This window comes from Acipenser ruthenus, chromosome 6 (genome assembly GCF_902713425.1).
Source record: "Acipenser ruthenus chromosome 6, fAciRut3.2 maternal haplotype, whole genome shotgun sequence".
NCBI classification, from domain to species: domain Eukaryota; kingdom Metazoa; phylum Chordata; class Actinopteri; order Acipenseriformes; family Acipenseridae; genus Acipenser; species Acipenser ruthenus.
The window spans coordinates 7,364,122-7,389,115 of NC_081194.1; the positions used below are offsets into that span (position 1 = coordinate 7,364,122).

Genomic DNA, 24,994 nt, shown 5'->3' on the forward strand with positions numbered 1-24,994 from the left:
TCACTGCCAAAAAGTTTACTACACTTAATGTCTATCAAATATAAAACATCAGATAAAACAACTCCAACTTTCTAATGTCTAAACCACTTTTTGATCCTATGCTGATGTACCGTTATATATAACAAAGGTCACTGGGGTTGACAAAGCTTATGATTTAACAGCAGGGTTGGACAAACTAAATAAATAAATAATTAAAAGACAAAAGTATAGCCCTAAATACTGCTGCGTAACATCATTCTGGAATTGTAATCTCCAAATTGTAGTATATTCCTTTGAATCTTCTGCAAGAGGTACAAGGAAATTACTGTTAAAACTGCCGATATATTCTAAAATTACTTTCCAGTAAGTATTTAAAATGACTGAGAAGAACAATGTTTTTTTTGTTTCTTTTTTAAATATGAATGCCTCCTCCCCGCTCCTTATCCCTGCTGTTAGTATGATCAAGCAGTGTGGATACTGAACCCAGCGGAGGCTGATAAACTCATCCCTGAGTTCAATATGTAGCATGACAAGTGTGAAAGTTAACACCAGCAGGTCCTGTTCTCATGTTGAATGCAGAACCTTTTCCCTTTTAAACAAAAATAACCCATGCAAAACATTCGACAACTCCTTTGGTCTACCTAGACCTTATTGTAAATTAATTTAGCAAAGCTCCCACAAGGATAAGTGTCTATAACATAGGGATTTTGCTGACCCGTGACTGTCAAAAATGAAATATGTGTTATCGATGTTGTTTAACCTTAGATGGTTGTATTTGCAGTCTACTGACACATTCTTTCCCATGTGTATCGAATCCTATGTAAGGCATTTTTCCACACTTCACCTCTATTGTTTAATGCCATCTTTAAAACTACATCAGAATGAAATATGTAGCCTGTGATTAATATAAAAAGATGACATTGTTTAAAGATGGTGCATACATTCAAATATAGATGCAAGTAGGAAAAAATGTCAATCAGGCCCGGTCTCATTGTTTCATGATTATGTAACGATAGAGCAATACATCAATGTTCAGCATAAGCTACTGTTCATTTTCAGAGCTCAATTCCCAGACTATTACATAACGAATGTCATATGGTACCGGTAGTTACATTGGGTTGACCAAGGTTTGTAACGGCAATGAACCATCAAATAAAAGATGCTCCTTTTATTGGTGATGCAGTTTCACCCTGGGTAGGACACACGTTTTGAAATAATGTTTTAAAACAGTATATGGGTCCTGTTTACAAAACTTTAAGGACTGTTTTTCGAAGTGTGTTTGTAAACATTCTCTTTGGTTTCAGTGGTCTGAAAATAGAGAACAAAATGAATAAATTCTCTGACAGGTGAATGGTTTCGTGAACTGCAAACGTGACTTAATTAATTAAACTCATTTTAAAACAAGGTTTTAAAGAAACAAAAAAAACCACCACATAACACAGCAAAGTTTTGCGAAGAGGGCACTATAACAAGTTAGCAAACAGAACAAGGTAACAGCTGATCAGCAGGATTTTCTGACTCCAGTAATCTGACTGTTAGGCACAAACCATTTATGTCTTTCCTGACAGAGCTCTACAGAAATAGTGTCACCTATGCCCAAGCAGCTGTGAATCAAGTCTTGCACTCTATATAAACCCTGGTCCTCAAGCTAAAAGCTAAAACAGTTTTGTAGCACGAGGAGCTTGCCACAAAGTCCATGAACAAGAGACTTCAAAACAAATAGAACTTTAACACACATAGATCTTCTCCATTTTGTACCATATACCAATGAAAATACTTTAAAAACAGCTTGACAGGGCTAACTTCTACCAGTGATAAAGTAATCTAAAAATGTAATGCTTCCCTTCTTCACAACATCCCTACATTTAGAAAACTTTAAAACTGTGTTCACATTTTACAAAAATCAATTTTAATAAATCAAGAAAAAATACAAACACATTTGCATATTTGTTTTTTTTAACCTCAAAATAGGCAGAAAAGTGTTTTAACATACACATCACAAGATGCAAGTGGAGAGGCAGTTTAATACATCATTAAAATAAAAACAAAGTTAATAAAACACTGCAAAATGAACAGGATGCTAAAAAAAAATGCAAAATAAATACATGCCATTAGATTTTGGGCTGCAGGTTATTACAGCAGTGAAAAAACAGGCACGTCCACTTTTGTGTAGTTCCGGAATCCACAGGACTAGAAAGCGAGCAGGTCAATCTCTGCTTGGTTTAAATGGTTTGCCATTCAAGTGCAGGAGCATGATTTACACGTTCTCTAAAGGGCCAGAAAGCTGTACATAGTCCATTCTAAATAAATGTCCCAAAAGGCAGTGTTATTCTTGCACCCCAAGAGAAGTAAATTCTATCATGCAATAATACAGGTAATGTGTGTGTGTCTTCAAAATGAAATTAGCTGAAATAAAATTAAATACTTTTTGGGCAGTGGTGACCTTATGTGTTTGCAGTACCCTTAGTCCAATTACAGACACTTGTTCCACACTTCAAATCATTACTTTTCCAGTTAAAAGAACATTTCAAATTGGCACTTAAACTAGTATTTAAAACTGTAAACTTAACATTTCAGTAGTTAAGACCCTCCCTAATTCTGTAGTGTTTTTGCCCAAAACAAAAAGTTAAAAATCAAGCTACTCTGTGTCGTCATATCCCAGAATAGGTCCCAGCCACTTCTCTATTTCAGCTGTAGATACCTGTTTTCTCAAAGCATAGTCTTGAACCTGCAAATAAGTGGGGAAATATATCAAGCTTAGCATTCATCTTCACAATTTAGTAACTACATTATAAAAACAACATTTTATACAGCATCTTTTACATTACAGTAACCCTTTGCGGTCCATTTATTCAGTGCCTGTCAGGTGCATCAGGTCTAATTTATTTTCACACAAGCTGTTTATTTTACACACACTGTTTAAAAGGCACTGCATATCAACAGGACACTCAGAACTACATCTCTAGCCCTGCCCCACTCCTCGTTCGCTGTATTTATCACATATCTCTTCATAGTAGTGCATACTGATAAATCATCTCCTGATCACTTGATTTATCACCAAACTCCTCAATACTGCTATCCAAGTCATTATTTTATTACTATAACAACTCAAAAAGCTTGGCAAATGTCTGTGATATTCTTTGAGCGCTGGATAAGGAAGCAGCTATCTTGTTTGTTTATGTCTGTGGTGAAGGGACTATGCGTATTGCTCAGATCTGCCTCCTTTTTTTTTTCCCCTCCCCCCCAGCTTCTCTTGGCTTCTATAGGCCATTGAAAGCTTTTCTCTGCTTTTTCCCCGGAGAAAAAAACAACTAGGGACGTGTGCTAGACGTCTTTTTGATGATGTCGGACCTGGTCTGACATAGGACCGCAAAGGGTTAAAATACAATTATGATGCACACGATACTGTTTTTGGTTCGTAATATATAAAATATAACCCATAACAAAACCTGCAACATTCATAAAAACGTTCAGGTTTAGCGAAAATGATTTAACATTATAAAATCATAAGTGGGAAACTTCTTCCATTTTCCCTTTTCAATTCATTTTAGATCTGCACCATTGGGATAACAACATGGTGACACACAGTGACATATATAAAAATGAGAGAGAGAGAGAGAGAGAGAGAGAGAGAGAGAGAGAGAGAGAGAGAGAGAGAGAGAGAGACACAGACAGAGAGAGAGAGAGAAAATGTACCTGTTCCTTTGTGATTTTACCAACTGCAAAATATGTGGATTTGGGGCTGGAGAAGTACAGTCCAGACACTGCAGCAGCTGGCGTCATAGCTAGGGATTCAGTAAGCTGGATTCCTGTATTCAAACAGAGACACATTAATTGCTATTTCACAGAAGGATCATCAACTGTGAACCTGGCAAAATATCAAGTTCAAAATCCCATGCGCTGTCCCTCCCTCGTCGTGCTGCAGTCAAGTTTGAGCACTCATTGTAAGCTATGATCATCACATGGCTGCTCCAACTAGCAAGCATGATACCATATGCCCCTGGGAGCAAGCAATCTGGGTCCACTGACACAAACCAGCTAGTCTTCTTTATACCCATCTCACAAAAGAATGTAGTCTTGCTGAAATCAGGTCAGGTACTAAGTGCTAAACATTTTCTGTCATTTCAATTTCTTTTCTCCTATAAAAACTAAAACTGGATTTAGTAGACTGCTATAGAAGTGCTCCATGAAAGGGTCCCCTGGGAAATTGTTTTCTTTGACTAAAATTATGTTGACAGAGCCAGATACCTGTTTTCTCCTCAATGCCAGCTAGGTTCCACATGCTCAGCTTCTCGGTGTGATCGGGCTGGCTCGGATAGCCGGGTGCCGGCCTTATACCCTCGTATCGGACTTTGTGCATGTCGGAGGCTTCAAGCTGCTCCCTGCAATCATAGCCCCAGAGCTCCCTGCGAACCCTGTGGTGAAGTTCCTCTGCAAACGCCTGGGAACACATAAGCGTATAGAGCAGGTCAACATAAATCACAGACCAAGGAAGATATAGCTAAATGCAACCCGAAACAATAGGAGGCTTGTAGTGTGTGACAAAAGTTTGGTAGAGATCAGTTGAAGGCAATTATTGATTGAGGACCCTAAAAACAATTTTAAAAAAAATTATCTGCACCTTATCAAACCGAGTCAAATCATTTGGTTTAATCTCAGATTTGAGAAGTGCTCCAAATCATCCAGTGTGAAATGCGCCCTATAGCCTGGACGTCGACGGTTTGAGTCCAGGCTATTCCACTGCCGACCGTGGCTGCATGGTGGGTCTGCAGTGTGTTAAAAAAAAAAAAAAAAAAAAAAAAAAAGCCGTCGGCTGACGCCACATGCTTCGGAGGACAGCGTGTGTTCGTCTTCGCCCTCCCGAGTCAGCGTGGGGGTGGTAGCGGTGAGCTGAGCCTAAATATAATTGGCTATTTTAAATTGGGGAGAAAATGATAAAAATGGGCATAGGTCCCTGATATATTAATCTTGGAAACAAAGTACAGATGAGAAAGAGTCAGTGACAGGGTGAATGAGCAATTACCCGGGCCAGACTGCCGACTCAGGGGCAGGTATTGACAGGCATGGTCTCAGTCAGAGAAACTGATTGCTGCTGGAACTGTTCCATATGACCAGTCAGTGTAAACAGTGCTACCAAAAGACCACGGGGGGGGAAGAATCCCAATCAAACAATAAAAATAAAATAAACAAAACATCCAGTAACTTGACATACCCAAAATATCATCATCATCAGAAAAATAACACATAGATTCACATATGGTGTCTTTACAACTTGTATATATATTTTAGGTTACTATTTCAATACAAAAATTAGAGCAAATCACTCTCATGTTTGTAAAGCTCTCAAGTGTGACGTCCATGCATGCATCACCAGCGGGGGATACTAAGATACACGCCATTCATGCATGTGGTTTAATGTCAGCCTTACCTCTGCCAATCTGTCGGCTAGTGCCTTGACCATGATGCTGTTGTAGTCATCGTAATGTTTCTCAAACTCTTTGCTCAGCTCTTCGGCTCCGAAACAAGCGACTGCAAAGAGGCCGATGTAATCCGGAACTCCACTCTGCAGGGGAGCCACGAAATCTGAGAGGCAGTAGTAAGGGTCTGTGCTGGAAGAGTCCTTTTCCACCTGCGGGAAAACAGGGCTCACATTTCTTTTTGTCAAAATATACAGTTAGGTCAGTTACATTCAAAACCTGAATTCTTGACAGAAATAAAATACCTCATTATTGGTGGTTGCTACCATGAGAGATTTTTCCATGGTTACATATCTACAGTATGTTGAATACATGTTTTTTTTTTTTTTTTTTTTTTTTTTTAACAAATACCCTTGTAACTAATATATAGCCTTCAACAGCTCAGGTCAAAATCAGGAGGTCAGTACTGTACTGGGAAAAGTGACCTACAAAATCACATACATAATCAACTTCTAGTAACAAATGTCCATGCAAAAGTCCATTAAATTTGGAACAGTAGTTTTCAAGGCAACTCAACCCTCAAGAGATTGGATGAGTGTTCTGAATTATGTTGCAACTAAAAATGAAAATGCATTGGAGATTGAGTTGGCAGATTCGGAGGTTGCCTCAACCAGTTCTGTAATGCATTAGTTTTTCCAACCTGTTGCCGCAAGCCATGGAATTTAGCCACTGGCTCTCCACTGCGAGGCATCACGTCTTCTGCGTAAACGTGAATGTCATCCCCAACACTCTGTGCTGGCCAGAACCCAACTAGTCCCTTAGCCTGGATCTTCTTGTTGTCAATCAGTGTGTTCAGCAGTTTCTGTGCATCTTTGAAGACATTCTTTGCTTCCTCACCTGAATTAAAAAAAAACAACCCATGAATAAAAAAAAAAAGTCAACTGATAAGGTCTACAGAAAAAAGGACTCCCATTTGCATCGCTCTGCATCAGTTTGACCCATTCTCATTTTAACAATGAACTACAGTTCAATCTACGTTTTACACTTTATAACAAATAGTCAATTTTTGGTCGCATTAAAGTATTTCATTCTAATTACTTTACATTTTCATCCCCATATTATTGTTCACCCACTATCCAAGATTCAAAGCAGTACTGGGTTTTCCAGAGCAACACATTTCCCCTAAATATGTTTGAATAGTGCAGACAGATGTATGTAACTTACCTACAGTTTTGTCCTTAAAGATCTTTGGATATCCTCTGTTTGGGTACTTGCCCCTCAGCTGCCACACATCAAAGAAAGGCTTCCAGTCTATGTAATCCACCAGCTTGTGCAGATCATAGTCGTCAAACACGCGGCTACCAACAAAAGTAGGCCGGACTGGGAACGAGCAAAGCAAAAATCTAACCTGTTTTAATGTTATACTTGACCAACGAAATGTGTATATTTTCATGGGAATGTACCAGTACTTCTCAGCTGTATTAATCTAAAGCTTCTTTTAAATTCTAGTAAAGCTATGTTATTTTCTTCTACAAGGACACATGCTACTAAAGAATTATCTTTAGTTACTTTAGATAAGTTATTGAGATAGTTGATAACTATAAGTATCTGGTTGGATAGTAATCTCGATTTGCAGGTCCATATTGATAATCTTGCAAAAAAACTGAAATTCATGACAGGCTTCTTTTATAGACTCCGATCTTGTTTTTCTGTAGTTACAAAAAAATGGCTAACTGCTTGTATATTCTTACCACAAATTGATTATGGGGACACAGTCTATAGGTTTGCATCGCCCTTAACATTAAGCAAACTGGATCCTGTATATCATGCAGCCTTGAGATATTACAAATTCAAGGTACAGTACTCATCATTGTGTGCTATACAGTTTGGTTGGCTGGACCTCCTTTGCTTTGCGAAGGTTGAAGCACTGGTATATTCAGTTATATAAGGCTATTCTTTATAAATTACCTCCACATATAAATGAATAGTTTATAGTCGCTTTTTATAACTACAGTATTAGATCGCATACATTTTTTTAATATTACGGTTCCTAAAGTGCGTACAGAGGCTGCTAAAAGATCATTTGCCTATTTTGCTCCTTGGTCTTGGAATGATTTACAATCTAAACTTAAGTTGCAGTCCTGAATAACTTCAGTACAATTTAAGGAGTAAGCTGCACGATTATCTACTTGAGAGTTGTGCTTGTTTTAAGTAGTTGAGTAGACGTGTTACTGTTTGTTACTATTTGATTGTTGACTGTTTCACTAATTGTTGTTATGATTTGTATTTTATTTTTGTATCTGTGTTTTTGTACCATGTTTTATTGTGTTGCTGCTGCCTTTCTTGGCTAGGTCACACTTGTAAAAGAGATTAATCTCAATGTGCTTACTTAATAAAATAAAGGTTTAAATAAAAAATAAATAAATGACTTCTGTTAATATAGTATTTTGTATTATTATTACAATGTTAATCTGATGCGGACGCACACGTATTCTTTTCAGTTGTTAAACGTAAGTCCTTTGTATTTCTTTTTTTATAATCGGAAGTGTTCTAATTTGAATGCAACTCATGCCTTTTTGTTTAACTATGCACAACAGTGTTAGTTATTAGATCTTCTGTTAAAAACATCAATGCATCGATTACCGTTGATAAATGTCTATATGACAATCGAATACGAAATTAGGGTGCCGATTGCACCTCTAATAGAAACCTTTTTGTTTTTTGCTCCCTTGTTCTACAATACCTGCCAGAATCAGGCGATGTCTCTTTTGTAAACCCCTTTATGTTGGAGGGTTAGTAACTGTGGGTGAGATGTTATTTCCACAGATTCTCTTGTATTACCAAAGAGACATTCCTTCCTCGAATGTGGACTCAGAGCCCCCCCACCTGCCTTTACCTCTCTCGTTCTATCCTCAGATATGTTGAGGGGCTGTACCTTAGGTAATGGCCTTCATTTATTCAAAAACTTGACATGAAATCGCCACTAACCTGGTTTGGGGTGTGAAAGCCAGTCTATATGTAATCCTTTTCCTCTGGCTTGTTCCAAAGACCAAAACCGTCTGTCCTGGAAAACAGAATACAACAGATGTTATGTGTTTTAGTACAAAAATCATACTGCGCATATTAAACCCCTTTACGGTTGGGCAGTCCACAGCCTAAAGCATTTTGAGTGCTAAACAACTGTTCTGATGACATCTTTATATAATTTGACAGTATATTTTGGATAACAGTTGTGACAACACATTACTATTTTCACTAGCATGGCATATGTCAGTAACTGCCTTTTTTTTTTTTTTTTTTTTTTTTTTTTGTTTTGTTTTGTTTAAACTCAATGCCCCCAACAAGACAGCAACTCACACTTTAGTCAATGCAAGGCACAACATGAAAGCTATTGACAACAGAATACCAAGATGGCGTATGCTAAGGGATCTGAGATGCAGTTGAGCAGCAAGCATTTTGAACACTGCATTTATCAAGAACAGTATGCAAATATACATGTTATCAATTCATGCTCACTTTAAGAGTGTCATAGTGGTCTTGTCTAATATCCTCATATTCCTCTGTTATTTCTTCAAAGTACTCGTCTTTGACATTTTCATCCAAAAGCTGCGAGCACTTGAAGACAAAAGAGGAGAAGGTTTACAGAACAGCATTAAAACAGGTTTAGTTTCATTCCACACTGAAACTCTAATGTAAAAAACGTATGTAGCAGACAATTGAGCTGTGCAGCCTTTTAACATAGACTTACGTGTTAGAATGCCCTATTCTTCTTAGAACGTGTTCTGTTTTGCAGTACCCAGTGTTTTTTTAACCTTTAGCATTACATGCCAGTAAATGCTAAGGACTGCAGTGCATTCACTGGCATTTTATTTTTCTGGGGGTAAATTATCTGTTTTATGCAATGCTCGCTGCTACATAATGGACCTTGCTAAAGTTTAGTTATGAAAAAAAATAACTTTTTACTAGAATTTAAAAAAAGGGTCCCATTGCTTTGATAATAATAAAAAATATATATATTTCAACTATTTCATCTGAAATTCGTCCTTTGTAAACCATTATATTGCAGGTATTTCACCGGGTTCTTCCAACTTATTACAGTGCGATCAAAAGTCCAAACAAGAACACATCGCTAACTCTGCAGACCTTTACCCTAGATCACAAAATCACCAGACCGTCAACTCACCACCACAACACTCCTGGATGCATCCAGCACGTGGACGACAGGACAGCTGTATCTTGGAGCAATTTTCACAGCAGTGTGGGTTCTACAAACAAACAAGAAAACAGCAATGTTTATTATAATTACTAATAAACCAAATCTAAAAATTCTAATATGGGTAAAACCCCTTTTTTGAGAGAATAATAGTTCATTTAATGCTCTGGAGAAGCCAAGGTCAACAAGAAGGCAGCTACATAAAAACATTGGCCAAGTCTTTTTTAAAGTTTCAGGATGAATTCGCCCTTTACCCTAGAACTCGTGAACATTTACTATAAGATGCAGAAAGTACATTCTAAAAGAGGTTAGTTTTGATCAATCACTCCACACAGTAGCCTTTTGTTCTAATGCTATATAGTTAAACCTCATACCTGGAGGTGGTTGCTCCTCCAATCAGCAAAGGTGTTTTCATTCCCAGTCTTTCCATTTCCTTAGCGACATGTATCATCTCATCTAAAGAGGGCGTGATCAGGCCAGACAGGCCAATGAAATCTGAAAAAAAGAGCACGGATATATTTAAAAAAGCTAGAGCAATCCGTATCATTACAAAAACAGATCATTGTGACCACATCCATTGTGACACATGGCACAGACAGGTTCCTCCAAACGTACACAGATTCTGTCAATAACTTGTGTTACATAAATATATATATATATCTCAATTGGATTAGCAGTTCTAGTTAGAATTGTGAATTATGTCCTGTGTAAATAAGAGCTGGAAAGCCATCTCCTTACATTCCTCAGTACCTAACAGCAAATAATGATCTACACAACTACCACCATTGTTGGATAAGGGTTTATATATGTACAGTATAAACTCTCAAGTGTGACACTCCTTGACACACAGCTGCCTCCAATATACCCCAGTTGTCAAAAATATGCATCCCCAAAATAATCACATTTGTTGCTTAACACTCTGGTTTATCCCTCAGCCCAGTCGAGGTGTAACAGACCCTCCTGCCGATTCCCATTAAATATATTTAGGTCTTGTCGTCATGTACAGTATGCATTTAAAAAAAGAACTAGAAGACCAACCTGCTTTGTTTTCCACTGCAGCCCTTAGTATCTTATCACAGGGTGTCATGACCCCTAAATCAATCACTCTGGAACAAGGAAAGAGAAAGATGGCAATGGAATATCACTGAACATCAAATGGCACAAGGCAGTTAAACTGTGGGTTTGAAACAGGGTGATTTAAAGTAAAAAAAAAAACATTTCACCGTTTAACACTATTTTGATAAGCGCCTTATAACATTAATTGCCTACTGCCAGGACATGCAAGGGGTTCATTTTGAACACAAACGTGTCTGGTTTTCATACAATATCGACTGTCTTTGCCCATCAAGTGTTGTGAATACTGCAGTCGAACAGGAAATGCAAGTGCAAGCAGTGTGAGTTCACCTGAAGTTGTTGCAGCCCATTACCACTGCTACAATGTTTTTCCCTATGTCATGTACATCTCCCTTTACAGTGGCCAGCACCACTGTACCTTGATAAGGATCCTAGAAAAAAAAAAGTTGTATTTCATTTCTCTTATGTTAGGAAGTAAAAGTACAGCTGTACAGTTGAGGGTGCAGAATAAAATGTATGGTGCACCGACATAGACAAGTCAAAAGTTCATGTACTTTGAAACAGAACACAGCGTTACGCGTTCATGTACTTTGGGACATAGCTAAACCACAAGCCTAAGAGGAAACATGTCAAGATAAGATAACAGGAATACAGGATAACAGTGATAGATTTAGAACAAGGATAGATTTAGAACAGGGACAGCATAGCAGCTGTATTAGATCTAATTATAAGAGACCATGGTTTGGGCTAGTATTACTAGTACTAGTCTGACTGATTTTTTGTATAAAGAAATATTTGCAATAACTACCTATTGTCTATAATCATGCAATGAGCGTTATTAAATAAACTGTGTGATTCGATTTACCTAAAGAAACTGTCATATATATATATATATATATATATATATATATATATATATATATATTATATATATATGCATGCATTTCATAATTCAGCTCACATCCTACAATATAAAAACCCTCATAACACCGACACACTAACAATACTTTAACAATAGCATTCAATGATTTTTATAACACCCACACTTAACATTTATTTTTAAATCAATGCCTTGAACAGCCACAGTAATTGAATATTGCACAACATTAAGCATCATATGCGATTTGAGCCATGACCCCTTAGCAGATAAACTACAATTTATTTAAAACCTAAATGAATACCTTACCCCTTTTACACAGATTTGAGAAACTAGCCATTTACGTTTTTTGTAGAAACAAAACAAAGCTCTGGGTGCACAATGTAAGGGAAATTGAATATCTACAAGGAACAGGTTGTAAACAAACTAAATGGAATTGTGAAACAGGTGGCCAGTGCTTTAAAAAAAAAAAAAAAAAAAAAATATGTGGCAGTGAAAGAGTGATTGGTCTAACAGTGTTTATATAACCCTATAGCAGTTTTGTAAAATTACTACAAACTGGTTCTTTTTATTTGTCCATTGCATTGTTTTAATGCACTTTTTGTTGTGAGGATTACATTATATTTAGACTACAAAAGTGTGCATCAAGTCTTACAGTTTCTTCAGTGGAGCCGGAAGCAGCCATCATCTCCTCCCTCTCCTTCTCCATGAACGGGATGAGGTACCCAACCGCTTTCTTCATGACACGAGCCGATTTTATCACCTGAACAGAACGACAGCTTTTAAATTATTATTATAATTATTATTTATTAGTGCAATTCAGCAACACAGAGAAATCCCCGCGAATCTACTTTATCACCTATCCTGCTTCCCCAGCCATTGTTTCATCACCACTATGCTAGGTAGCAAACAGATGTTGCAGATTTATTTAAATTAATGGGCAAACATTTTGTGAAAATAAAATGAAAAAAAAAAGTTATAAGATATGCCCTTTTTTTTTTTCGGCTTGTCTCGGCTCCTGTCGCTCCCACTCGGCCATTGAATGGTTTTCTCGACTTTTTCCTGGAGAAAAAAACGACTAGAAACCCGTTTTTTGGATGATGTCGGACAGGGTCCGACATTGGACCGGATAGGAATAATTGCAATGTTGGACTAGGTCCGACATAGGACCGCAAAGGGTTAAAATGTATTACTGAGAAAATGGGTCACTTAGATTCCTGCAATGGCTGAATAATTCCAGTATAGTTAAGAAAAATAAAAATCTAAAAATGTGCAATGTATGTGAAAGAAATTGCCATCTGCAGTGGAAATACGGACTGCATGGATTAAAATGTACAGAAAAAGTATTTTACCTGTGGCAGGAACATTTTCCCAGCACCAAACAAGTCCCCAACAACTTTCATGCCATTCATCAGGGGCCCTTCAATGACATGCAGCGGCCGGGTGTACTTCTCATGGTTAGACCTCGCCTCTTCAGTATCTTCAACCACATACTTTTCAATGCCCTAAGAAACAACCACCACATATTAACCGAAAGACAGGAATTCAGATTGCTACAGGAGGAAAAAATGACTTGTTTTCTCTTTTTAAATGAGAAAGAGTTACTAAATACAACCACCTTTAGCATGAATGGCAATAGAAAGCTGCCAGGGTCCAGTATGTCACTAGGCTGGTCTATTCTTCAGTGCACCTGTGTGACTTGAAAACTTGGTTCAGTATTCATCTCCATCTGGTAGTGATTTTTCTTGTTGCTCCAGCCTGACAGTAATGGAGTTTTTCTCCCACCATCCTTGCACATTGGGTGAGGTGCAACACTTTTTCCCCCCCAGAATACATATTATACACCAAATTGTTTTTCAGATTTTTTTGTTTACCTTAATCAGCGAGTATTCCAGTCTCTCTTCCACAGGAAGAAATCTCCACTCATCAGTTTGGACCACTTTCTTCCCTCCTTTGGTATGATTCTGCAAAAATTCAAGGTTTGTTAGAAAAGCCTCATACTCATGGTATTGTCACAACACTCCCTCGGTCTGGAAGAAAGAAGGTTCTTTCACCAAGAACAAGTATAAGTGGGACTGGGGTTTCCATTTAACCATAGCTCGAGTATTGCACGGTGAAGTTCTCAATGGTCGCAGGCCAAGGAAAAAATCACAAAGTTTGCAAAACGACATTTGAATGATGGATATGCGTTCTGGTCAAAGGTTCTGTGGAGTGATGAAACAAACAAAAAAAAAAGATTGAGCTATTTGGTCACATTGATAGCCATTACGTTTGGAGAATACCTACTGTCATGCATGGAGGTGGGAATATCCATCTATGGGGCTGTTCTTCCTCTAATGGCACAGGAAATTTAGTTCCAATACATGGTAAAATGGATTCCATTGCATACCAAAAGATATTGGCCAATCATCTGAAACCCTCCGCTACAAAACTTGGTTTAAAGCACAACTGGACGTTCCAACACAACAACGATCTAAAGCACACATCAAAATCTACTTCTGAACGGTTAAAGAAGAATAAAATCATGGTTCTGAAATGGCTTAGTCAAAGTCCCGATCTAAATCCGATTGAGAATCTTTGGTATGTGTTGAAGAAGGCTGAGCATAAGAGAAGGCCTCAGAATTTGAATGAACTGGAACAATTTTGCGTTGAAGAATGGTATTATATATTTAAAAAAAAAAAAAAAAAAAAAAACCACACAACACACTAAAGAATGCTGCCAAAAGCGCATTGACAAAATATCCTGATCGTTTAAAATATGTTTTTATTGCTAAAGGTGCCTCAACTAGCTATTCATTTCATTTTCCTTGTCAGGGTATGAATACTTCTGAATTAGCATTTTTTGAGTTTTGCAAAAAAATTGCTGAAATAAATAATTGTAGACATCTATTTCTTGTAACTTTTTTCTCCCTCATCCACAAAAGCAAAACTTTTGCGACAAAAGATTTTAACTAGAATTCTTTGTTTTCGAGAAATATGGAGAAATTATAAATTTCCATTGGGGTATGTAAACATTTGACTAACTGTAATATATACATATTTACTTTTGACCGGAAGCGTGTGTTAAGAAAAACATATTAAATATAGGTTTACTTTGCACAAACACTAAAATCACAGTATACAACATGAATAAAAATATTCAAGTTAAAATCTTTGTAGCCGTGACCATTCTGTGAAATAGTCTATTTTTAGCCATGACTGTGCTGTGATTTTTACCATGACAAAATCACATCCCTACTCATTACTGCCACTAAATAAACAGTACAATTCTACGAGCTTAAAATGTCGGTTTCATTTCAACCAAATCACGTTTATGTAGACAACATTTTTTAAACCAAAAGGTATGCCCTGTGCATAATGTGCTTGTGGCTGCAGGCGCCAATGTGGGTATGTGTCTGTATTTAATGTTCTGACGTATTTCTGCAGTGGGCATCTTGCGAGTTGGTGTGTTGCTACAAACAGAATTTTTGGCATGCCAACAATAAGAAAACAGTAATACAACGTGGTGAAAAAATATAATACAATATCTGCACACCCCGAGGTGTTGCTGTTAAACAGATACAAGTCTTCTTGTCTGTGTCACTGTAAAACACTCCACACTTCACAGAATTAACCAGATTACTGTTCACAGAAAGAAATCGCAGGAGGGAGATCCTGCATTACGCGTTATACTTATAGTTCTTCTTTTATGCTTCTGGACATGATCTACGCCTCCATACTGTCTACAAGTCTAAAGCCCTGTACACAATGCGATCAATATTTTACAGGATCAGCCGATCAATTTCAATCGGCTCGCAAAGTTTAAACCTGTTAAATATTTTGCGATGTGGCTCCCAAATAGGGTTACTTACATTCAATATATATTTTTTTTTTAAACAAAACCCAATCCAAACAGGGTCTGTCTTGCCTTCTAGTCCCCAAGTGTCTCCGTAACAGCACTCCTGCCAAAGCCCCAAGGGCAGCCAATCGCCATCATACCTGTGCATAAAGTAACAGTTTATCTGTTGCTTCTGGATCTCTGTTCCAGATCAGGTTCTCACACAGCTCTAAAAGCTCCTTGTCAATGTCGTCATAAACTGGCAGGTTGCCTGCGTTTACTATTCCCATGTCCATCCCATCCTAAACAAGGGTAGAGAAGTGTTGCGTGTGAATACAAATACAAATTAGTCACAGAGAAATTCAAGAGTTATTTGGACCAGATACACCTTTATAATAATTAAAAAACACACAATTCCTTGCAGAAGTACAGCAATATGGAGACATACAATTTAAAATTAATATTCAAATAATGTACTTTTCTTCAGGCCATTTCTGTTCGAATTATTAGTATTTTTTTAAAACTGGCTTAATTAAATAAAAGTCTCATTAAATGTTTCATTTCATTTTCTGGCAGCGTTAGATCTTGTATGGCTGATGTTCAGCATGAATTGATGAGATAAACGTGACAGTAATCAATTTCGGTGTAGACGAATGGAACAGTGCAGGCAGCTCCTCTGTGATGTTGCCTGCTGCTGAAACCCCTACCTTGATGGCGTGGTACAGGAACAGTGAAACCCCTACCTTGATGGCGTGGTACAGGAACAGTGAAACCCCTACCTTGATGGCGTGGTACAGGAACAGTGAAACCCCTACCTTGATGGCGTGGTACAGGAACAGTGAAACCCCTACCTTGATGGCGTGGTACAGGAACACTCCGTGCATTGCTTCACGGATAACTTCCATCCCCCGGAAGGAGAAAGACAGATTGGAAAGGCCTCCACTCACTCTGGCTCCCGGCAGAGTTTCCTGTGGTCAGGTAATGAAAATCCTTCACAGGCACTTACACTTTAACTTCTACACTTAACTTGAAGCTCAGGAAGGAGGTGACATAATAAGAGTACTTTTTTTTCTTGTTTGATTGATGCTTTGAGACCAGTAATTCCTGTGATACTACTGTGTCCATCCCTGCTGGATTTTTAAAAAGTATTTTCGACACTCTGTTGTAAGAGCTAGCTACGTTGTAATTTTAGGCCAGATTCATGATATCTGAGAGAATGTTGACCATCCAAGGTCGAAGATAAAGTGCAGAATTATTTAAATGTGGTGCTATTGCATGCACATCCAAATTGAATGTGCTGCGGTTAAACACTGTGAGGACGGTCAAAATGAACAAGATCTGAATTGATAGTACGAAATGAATGGACTACATCCAAAAATCAACAAATCATTTTGAGAAGATTATATATATATTTCTACATACCTTTATCAGTTTTGTAGCTTTCATAAAGTTGATGCCATACATATTGTGCTCCTCCATCCCTGTTCCAATTGTCAGGATGTTCGGGTCAAAGATGATATCCTGGGGGTTAAACCCTACTTTGCTAACCAGTAAATTGTAGGCCCTTGTGCACACCTGGATTTTGTGTTCAGTCTCAGTGGCCTGCAAAACACAACAGGCGAGAGTCACAAAGCTGTAACCTGCTTAGGTAACTTTTTTTTTTTTCTCCTGCTAGAGCAAAGATCATTTCCGTTTGAATTCAACCTCTGTCACAATGTAACATTGAGAATTATCACTTGCAGTGGTAAGTAAAACTTACCTATTTGAAATAAAACACAAAAATAACTAATTAAATAATGTTGATCTCCATCTTAGAAAAGTACTAGAACTATTATTAAAAAAATGTGTCATATTGGCATAAAGGGCGGCCTCAAAATTTACCTTCTGTGCAGGATGGTCAGATACGATGAGGTTAAAGCTCTAGACCACAAATGCAGACAAGCCTGGCTCTTTTGCATAGGGGTTAAAACACTTGCTTGCGGTGTGAAGTCATAGGTTCGCCCCCAGCCTCCGCCCTTTTACACAAGCAAACCACACACCGTCACCAACAGACCATAAACAAACAACCGACATTAGAAGAAAGCCAGAGCCACTGGGCTACTCGCCTGCCCCTCTTCGTCAAAAGCCATGATGACAACAGCTGCCCCGAAACGCCGGATGATCCTCCCCCTCTCCAGGAACTCCTCCTCCCCCTCCTTCAGGCTGATGCTGTTTACAATGCACTTCCCCTGGCAGCACTTCAGCCCCGCCTCGATCACAGCGAAGTTGGACGAGTCAATGCACAGAGGCACCTGTCCACACACAGAAAGAATGAGGAGAAGCAAAACTTACCACCAGGACACCCTCTAATGTGTATTACTTACATAATCATGCTACAGGTGCTTTCTCACCTCTTCAGAAAGCACCTGTAGAACTCCTCTGTTCTTCGTCTGGGACACTTATCACCCTTTCTTAAATGTGCTTTATTTGCTCTTATCTGCCCCCTATTTTACTGCATTTAATCCTGTACGTCAGAGTACTGTAATCTGCCAAGTGTTTAATCTGTAGTATTTTGTATTTAATCATATCCTGATGTAACTATCACTGACACTTATCTGCTGTATCACTGAATTGTATTTTGTCAACTTGTACTTGCTTGAACCAAAGTCATTGTATTTATCTTGCTCTTAATTGTATTATTACTTGTACTGTGATACTTGAAATGTATTTGCTTTCGATTGTAAGTCGCCCTGGATAAGGGCGTCTGCTAAGAAATAAATAATAATAATAATAATAATAATAATAATAATAACAGCACACACAACCCAGTAATTCACAAGTGGCAGATACTACAATGCAATGCCAAAATACTAGGTCAGGTACTGCGAAACATACAATGACATGTATTTTAGCAATTGGGGGAGGTTTATATTTTCATTTATGAAATAGAAATCACACAAACCCTGGCAATATCTGGCTCAGACGCAATAAGTTTGCAGAATCGAGCCATTGCGCTCTTTCCATCTAGCATGCCTTCATCCATGTTGATATCCAGAACTTGGGCACCCATCTCTACCTGAGCTTTAGCTATGCTGAGAGCTTCCTAGACCACAGAGGGGAAAAAAGAAGGTACAATTAAAGAGAAACAAATCACATTGAATGAAATCTGTATTGAACCTTTGAGGCATGCTTCCGAGACTTTAAAAGTACTTTCACTAGAGCAGGTTTGAAGAATGTCTATCTTTGCCATTCATTGATAGGTATACCCACTCATTGCCTAGTTTTAGACTCTGGTGGCTTTGTAACTGGTTCAGTTAAGCCATTCTGGACATGCTCTGCAGCTTGTCTTTGAATTCACATCTTTGTGGTGTTGGCTGTACAGGAAACATGAGCCTGCACGTTACTTTGACTATGACAAACCTGCATATATGTTGTAATGTGTAGTGTAAATCATGTCTATCCAGATGAGCCATTTGGACTTACCTCATAATTACCTGTCATAATCAGTTTAGCAAACTTTCTTGATCCTGCAACATTGCAGCGCTCTCCGATATTGACAAAGTTGGTGTACGGACCAATTCGGAAAGGTTCCAGTCCTTAATTTATAAATACATACATACATACATACACACACACACACAATGAAGACAAACATTAAATCAAAAATCAGAGGTTAGAAATTAGTCATTTTACCAAGAAAATAGTCTTCATGCGATACACAATGAGGAGGGGTAGGGTAAGAGAATATCTGTTTGCAGATTAAACTGATTTATAGAACCTGCAACACCCTGTTTATAACCTTGAGCTACATCTCTTGTGTACTACCAAAAAAAAATTGAATACTATTATCCAATTGCACTGCACATATAACACACACCAGGTTTGTATAAAGATGCAGGTTATATTCTGTAAACCCCTGCAGTACCTGACAGTAGCATGTAGTCTTGAAACACCGAAGACGGTGGAACTCTGGGTTTGCAGTGCTTGACCGCTTCCACAATTTCCCTTGAAGAGAAGTTACACTTTTAATAAGCAAAGCAAGGCAGTCCTGCAGTGGTCTTTTCACCATTTTCTGAATGTTACTGCACTGCTTGGCATGCAGCATTGCTTGACATAAATGCCTGTATATGTATGTTTTAAAACAGATACTCCTGTGTTTGAAAAGACAAACATTAACAACCAAAACTACCAAGAGCGATACACCAACTGGACGATGTTTAGTGGTTGTTTCTTTAAAGCATGAATAAGTATTTTATTTGATAACAAAGGCTAGATTATTCTGGATTTTGTAAGTACAAATTAAAAACAAAACTAAATAAGACTAGTGTAATTTTTGAGGCGGACAGCATTTAAGCGTTGCATATCAACAAGTTTTGACATCAAAGGTGAACTTTACGGAATCGGTACTTAAAGGGCAAATTTAAAAAAGAACCTACCGGATATGTGCTGGAGTAGTTCCACAGCAGCCACCAACAATGTTGACCAATCCATCCATTGCAAACTCCTACACACAAGAACATGAACAATATGTACACCATAGCACATCACTTCATTTGCTATGTTTGGCACAAGAACGGATTTTAAAAATGATTACTATAAGCTAAAAAGAATAAACACACACTGTATCTATCAATTGAAGAAATACAAAATGTTTTTTTTTCTGTATTTTTTTGTTTCTGAAACAAAACACTGTAAGCAAATTCATACTTAATGAACAGTAATGCTACCTTCAAATGCCTTGCAGTCAATTCAGGAGTTTCATCATAGCCCCCAAAAGTATTAGGAAGACCTATAGCAAAAAATACAATTTTAAAAAGTTTAATTATCACGCCATTTGTGTTAGAATGTACTTATTATAATGGAAGGAGTCTCATAATCACAGAAGTGTGCGGTTTGCAATGCTAAATGCATAAATAAATGGGGAGATTACCTGCATTAGGATAACATAAAATATAGGAGGTTGTGGATTTTCCAATTGCTTCAATGAATGGTCTCATTTCAGTCGCTCCGAGGGCACAGTTTAATCCAATACTGAAACAAAACATTAAGAACATTTACTTCTGTTTGGGAAAACAGATAAATACATAAATAAATGTCAGCTCCTTCCTTCATCTATTTATTGCAAAAATCGCAAAATAACATCTCTCTGTATCTGGGGGACTAAAAAACAGCATGAAAAAGCACCAAGACAAAAGCAACATCTTAGAGAGGAACAGAATATTTTTAAAAGGTATGAAACTAGAATAGTGATAATTTCACTTCTCAGCAAGACTGCATGCAGTACGTTGCCAGACTCCCTTACCAAAGAGGATTTGCGTTTGACACACTGATGACAAAGGCCTCTCCCGTCTGTCCGGAAAGGGTTCGTCCACTCTTATCCACGATTGTTCCCGAAATCTAGAGAGCGAGGAGATGTTTTAAAATCTGATCAACCAACATTAAACTAAACAGGATAAAATGTGAAAACTATTATACTTCACTTACAAATATGGGCCGTGTCTCATATTTTTCTTCAAAGAGCTTATCAATTGCAAAGAGAGCAGCCTGAAAGATAAAATAATAATAATAATAATAATAATAAAATGATCTGTTTAGAGGTTGAGGTCAGGTCCCTATTTACACATTTAGTCTGCAGTGTTTAACCTCGCAAATAAGTCACAACCTCAAATGGTTTCAGATATGAGATTTTTAAAGTTTTGTAAAACTACTCACATAAATAGGGTAATTATTAAAATGGACAATAACAGTGACCTACAGACTCTGCAACAAATGTAGAGTCAAAATCGCAAAGTGTTCGGAATCCGCCCTCTCGAGCCTGACAGCAGCCATAACAAATGAAGGATACGGTTTTGACTGATAAGCAGGAGGGCAGAATATTTACAAAGTGCGCTGTTAAGGAACTTGGAATGCTTTTTAAGTATTTCACTTTTTGGAAAATGACCTACCTTGGCATTGGCAGTATCGAAAATGGTTTCCACTAACAATACATCCACCCCGCCATCCAGGAGGCCTTTGGTCTGCTCTGTGTACGTTTCTACCAATTCCTCAAAAGCTGTTGAAAAGGAAATATATTAAGTTGTTGTCCTTGTTTATCTGGAATACCGGTGGCAAAAGCAGGATGGGTTTTATTCACCACAAGCATGGGGTCAGAAAGCATCAGCACTGAATTTTTTTTTTTTTTTTTTAAATTTGGTAAATCACCAATTATTTTATTACTTTCTCCCAATCTGGCATATCCAATTTTTTTTTTAGACTCAGCTCACCACTACCACCCCCACGCTGACTGGGGAGCGGCGAAGACGAACACACGCTGTCCTCCGAAGTGTGTGTCGTCAGCCAACCGCTTTTTTCCCACACTGCAGACTCACCGTGCAGCCACCTAGGAGCTACAGCGGAGGAGGACAACGCAGCTCTGGGCAGCTTACAGGCAAGCCCGCAGGCGCCCGGCCAGACTACAGGGGTCGCTGTTACATGGTGAGCAGAGGACACCCTGGCCACTGAGAGTTATTACTAACTATCAACAACACTGTTGCTAATAACTTAACCCCGAGTTACAAGTACAACAAGTGACATATATGAACATTAAAAGCCATGCCTTATTCTGTTAAAACGGGGGTAAGCACTGAACAATAGAGGAATGAGGCCTGTTGGAATTGCTTACTTATGTTTCTGTAGTCTGGTCTTTCCACAGAAGGCGATACGGACAAAGTCTTGTTTGTAGGCCCGACAGCTCCCGCAACGTATCTCTTGATACCTAAAAAAACAAAAATTGGTTGCGTTGCCTATAAAACTGATTCAATCAGTAGAGATTAGATATTACTTGCCCAATTCACAAGCATGTATGAATAAAATAAAGTTTGATATTCGGGAAACTGCTCTAGACAGTCTAGAACAGTTTCATGAATTATAAACTGCTTTTAATTCATTACATTCTTTAAAACTATATATATGTATATAATTATATAGGGAACAAAAGCCAAACCTGTTTTGGCAGTAACATTATCAGCTGCTTTCCGGGCTAGTTCTGCTGAAACCTTATTCAGACGATAGGCCTAGACAGTGAGAGAATCGGTATTATTTCATGCATCTTTTACAGACAGCCTCACACAGTTTTACCTTAGCTTTTGGGAATATAATTTTATAAAAATTAAAAACAAAACAACAACATGCGTTACACCAAGTGTTCAGCCTATATTAAAATGCAGGAGGGCAAGCTCCAAACTGGAACACACATAATGTGGAATGAGCCACACCACGAGCAGCCCTGAAATTAATCCTGTACGTTTCTTACCAAATGTTCCATCCCGTAGTCAGCCTGTGCAACACTTGTGCTACTGAAAGTATTTGTTTCAATGAAATCGGCTCCAGCAAACAAGTAGTCCTTCACAAAAAGAAAACAAAGTGACAATTACCGGACAGCACTGCTTTGTATTCAGTTTATTTATTTTTCAATGTATTTCTTTACTTTGCACCAGTCAAGGTGGGTACAGGTGAAGCAGTAAGCCAGGTACATACACAGTGAATTTTGTAGATAATGTCAGGCTGCGTTATGCTCAGGAGGTCGTTGTTCCCCTTTAGGCTTTTCATGTGGTTCTTGAATTCTTCTCCCCTGAAGTCATCTTCCTCCAACTTGTGCTGCTGGATCATTGTGCCCATGCCACCGTCCAGCACCATGATCCTCTGCTTCAGCAGCTCTGTAATCTCATCCTCTAGGCTCAGTTTAACGTCACCTGGGCGGAAAGACAGAATCATAGAACACAGGGATGCATGAAGGAGCTTTTCAAGGCTGCTGATCCAATGTATTGGAATCACCATTTTCAAAGTCAAATACAAAGTTGGCTCCAATTCATTTGATTTGCAGTGCAAAACGTTGTTGCATTGCATTCAGCGACTCAAAATTGCACAAGCTCTGTACAATTTTGAAAAGACTGCCCACTGAATTTCTTGCTAGGTCATTCTAGCTCAAGTGGACCACAGCAAGGAAGGGAGGGGGTGCCCGACCCCTACCTCAATGGCGTATGTCAGTTAATTATTTTTTGTTAGAAATCCACAGCAAACAAGCTATAAAATAATTATTTGTCTAGGTCATCCCCCACACAGAGGAAAGTTAGGTTAAAGGTCATCGAAATGGGCACTATCACCCTATACATTGTTGCCCAGTGTAGAATGATTTCCACAGTTCTCACCTCTCCAGAATGTGGAATACTTCAGTTATTATTATTATTATTATTATTATTATTATTATTATTATTATTATTATTATTATTATTTTCTAAGCATACATCCTTATCCAGCTGGGATGGGTCAGCTCGGTTTCAATGGTAGATGTAATAAAGGAGCTGCTGCAGCACATATTTTGGTTGGAGCCATTTGCCAATCTAAATATTGATTTTACTATTATTATTTTTATTTTGGATTGATTTTTTACAGTCTCAAAACAAATTGAACATTACTACCTCTTCTCTAAACTTTAGGCCAACACAATATAAATATATCTCTCTGAGCTTAGTCAGTGAAACCCTAGCCAAAGTGTCAAACAGCTTCCTGCTTTAGTAGAGAGGGGGGAAAAAAGTGTACAGTATTTCTACAAAATGCAAGATGAAGCACTAGCCCTAATCCACAAGACTGAGGTTGAAAAAAAGTAATCTATACTCTATTTAGGGTGACAGTATAGTAGTAGTATTTTCCTAGCCTGTAATTTTGCAATATAGCGTTGAAAAAGCTTTTATACAAAAATCTTAAACGGGTTGTACGGGTACTTTGCTGTAGTGACACATTTCTGCCACCATAACTACTTTGTATTTGCAGCATTTCTACTTTCAAGCGAAAGAGCCAATGGTCAGATTTAGTATTGCTTTATTTGCATTTACTTGTGACTAGTTTTATTTATTGTACTATTTTTTCAATCTGTATGCTTATCCCCTTATGCACTATTTATGGTTTTCAATAATTACAATGCAGTTTAATGTTGTATAGCTTGGTAACTGCACAAACTAGAGCAACATTTAAGCGATTGTATATTGTTTTACATCCACACTAAACTCCCTGCTTTACACTGCAGCCACAAAGAACAGGTATTTGTAAATCATTAATACGTAATCGGACCAGCAAAACATCTGACTAGTCCAGGTGTAAAGAAGTTAGGAAGATACGAACGAAGTAATAAAAACAGACTCAAATGAATTAGAATGTTCGTAAGTTCAATTTATTCATACGTTTATAAAATACAAAATAAATAAAAATAAAACTATTCCGCTCGAACTTAACAAGTGACACGTGTATGGTGTCAACTTGGTCGTAAGCCATTTGATTGACAAGTACAGTCCTCGCTGAGTCAAAACTTCCTTTCAAAACAATCAAGTATTGCACGCTGCTGGCATTACTACCTACAGTGCACAACTACAAGTGTTTCCTACCTGCAGCCTGTGAAGGTTCGTGTATTGTGGGAGCCATGGTTGGTGTTCTGAACCTCGGAGAAAACAGACTGGAGATGTTAAATAATCGCCTTATCGGCGTTTTATAACAGTACACTTTCAGGGTCTTATGTAGCCCTACCAGAAACAGTTTTGCACATGTCTGCCAGAAACTCAACCACACGCGGACCTATGGGAGAACTAGGCGCGGAATGCGCGTGCGTA

The 24,994-nt window shown here is 38.1% G+C and overlaps 1 protein-coding gene across 2 annotated transcripts; it reads right to left on the bottom strand.

Moving 5' to 3' along the window:
• Positions 1–1,865: 1,865 nt before the first annotated feature.
• mtr (5-methyltetrahydrofolate-homocysteine methyltransferase) lies at positions 1,866–24,986 on the bottom strand. 2 transcript variants are annotated; one of them, XM_034019018.3, is made up of 33 exons: positions 24,773–24,986; positions 22,872–23,086; positions 22,648–22,737; positions 22,339–22,408; positions 22,018–22,110; positions 21,302–21,408; positions 20,841–20,900; positions 20,659–20,753; positions 20,287–20,387; positions 20,084–20,145; positions 19,793–19,860; positions 19,282–19,361; positions 18,840–18,952; positions 18,319–18,459; positions 17,483–17,668; positions 16,800–16,979; positions 16,229–16,345; positions 15,539–15,679; positions 13,435–13,524; positions 12,913–13,065; positions 12,216–12,323; positions 11,014–11,114; positions 10,648–10,715; positions 9,984–10,104; positions 9,580–9,661; positions 8,913–9,011; positions 8,385–8,460; positions 6,621–6,776; positions 6,097–6,293; positions 5,408–5,608; positions 4,228–4,420; positions 3,676–3,788; positions 1,866–2,707 (listed from the first exon to the last, which is right to left on the bottom strand). In XM_034019018.3, exons 1-33 carry the CDS (start codon positions 24,807–24,809, stop codon positions 2,618–2,620), a joined length of 3,804 nt encoding a protein of 1,267 aa, XP_033874909.2. In that variant the 5' UTR covers positions 24,810–24,986; the 3' UTR covers positions 1,866–2,617. The 2 variants fall into 2 exon arrangements, with proteins under 2 accessions (XP_033874909.2, XP_058880849.1); XM_059024866.1 differs by lacking the exons at positions 19,282–19,361; positions 19,793–19,860; positions 20,084–20,145; ... (7 more) ...; positions 22,872–23,086; positions 24,773–24,986 and having other exon boundaries at positions 18,851–18,950.
• Between the last annotated feature and the right edge of the window lie 8 nt (positions 24,987–24,994).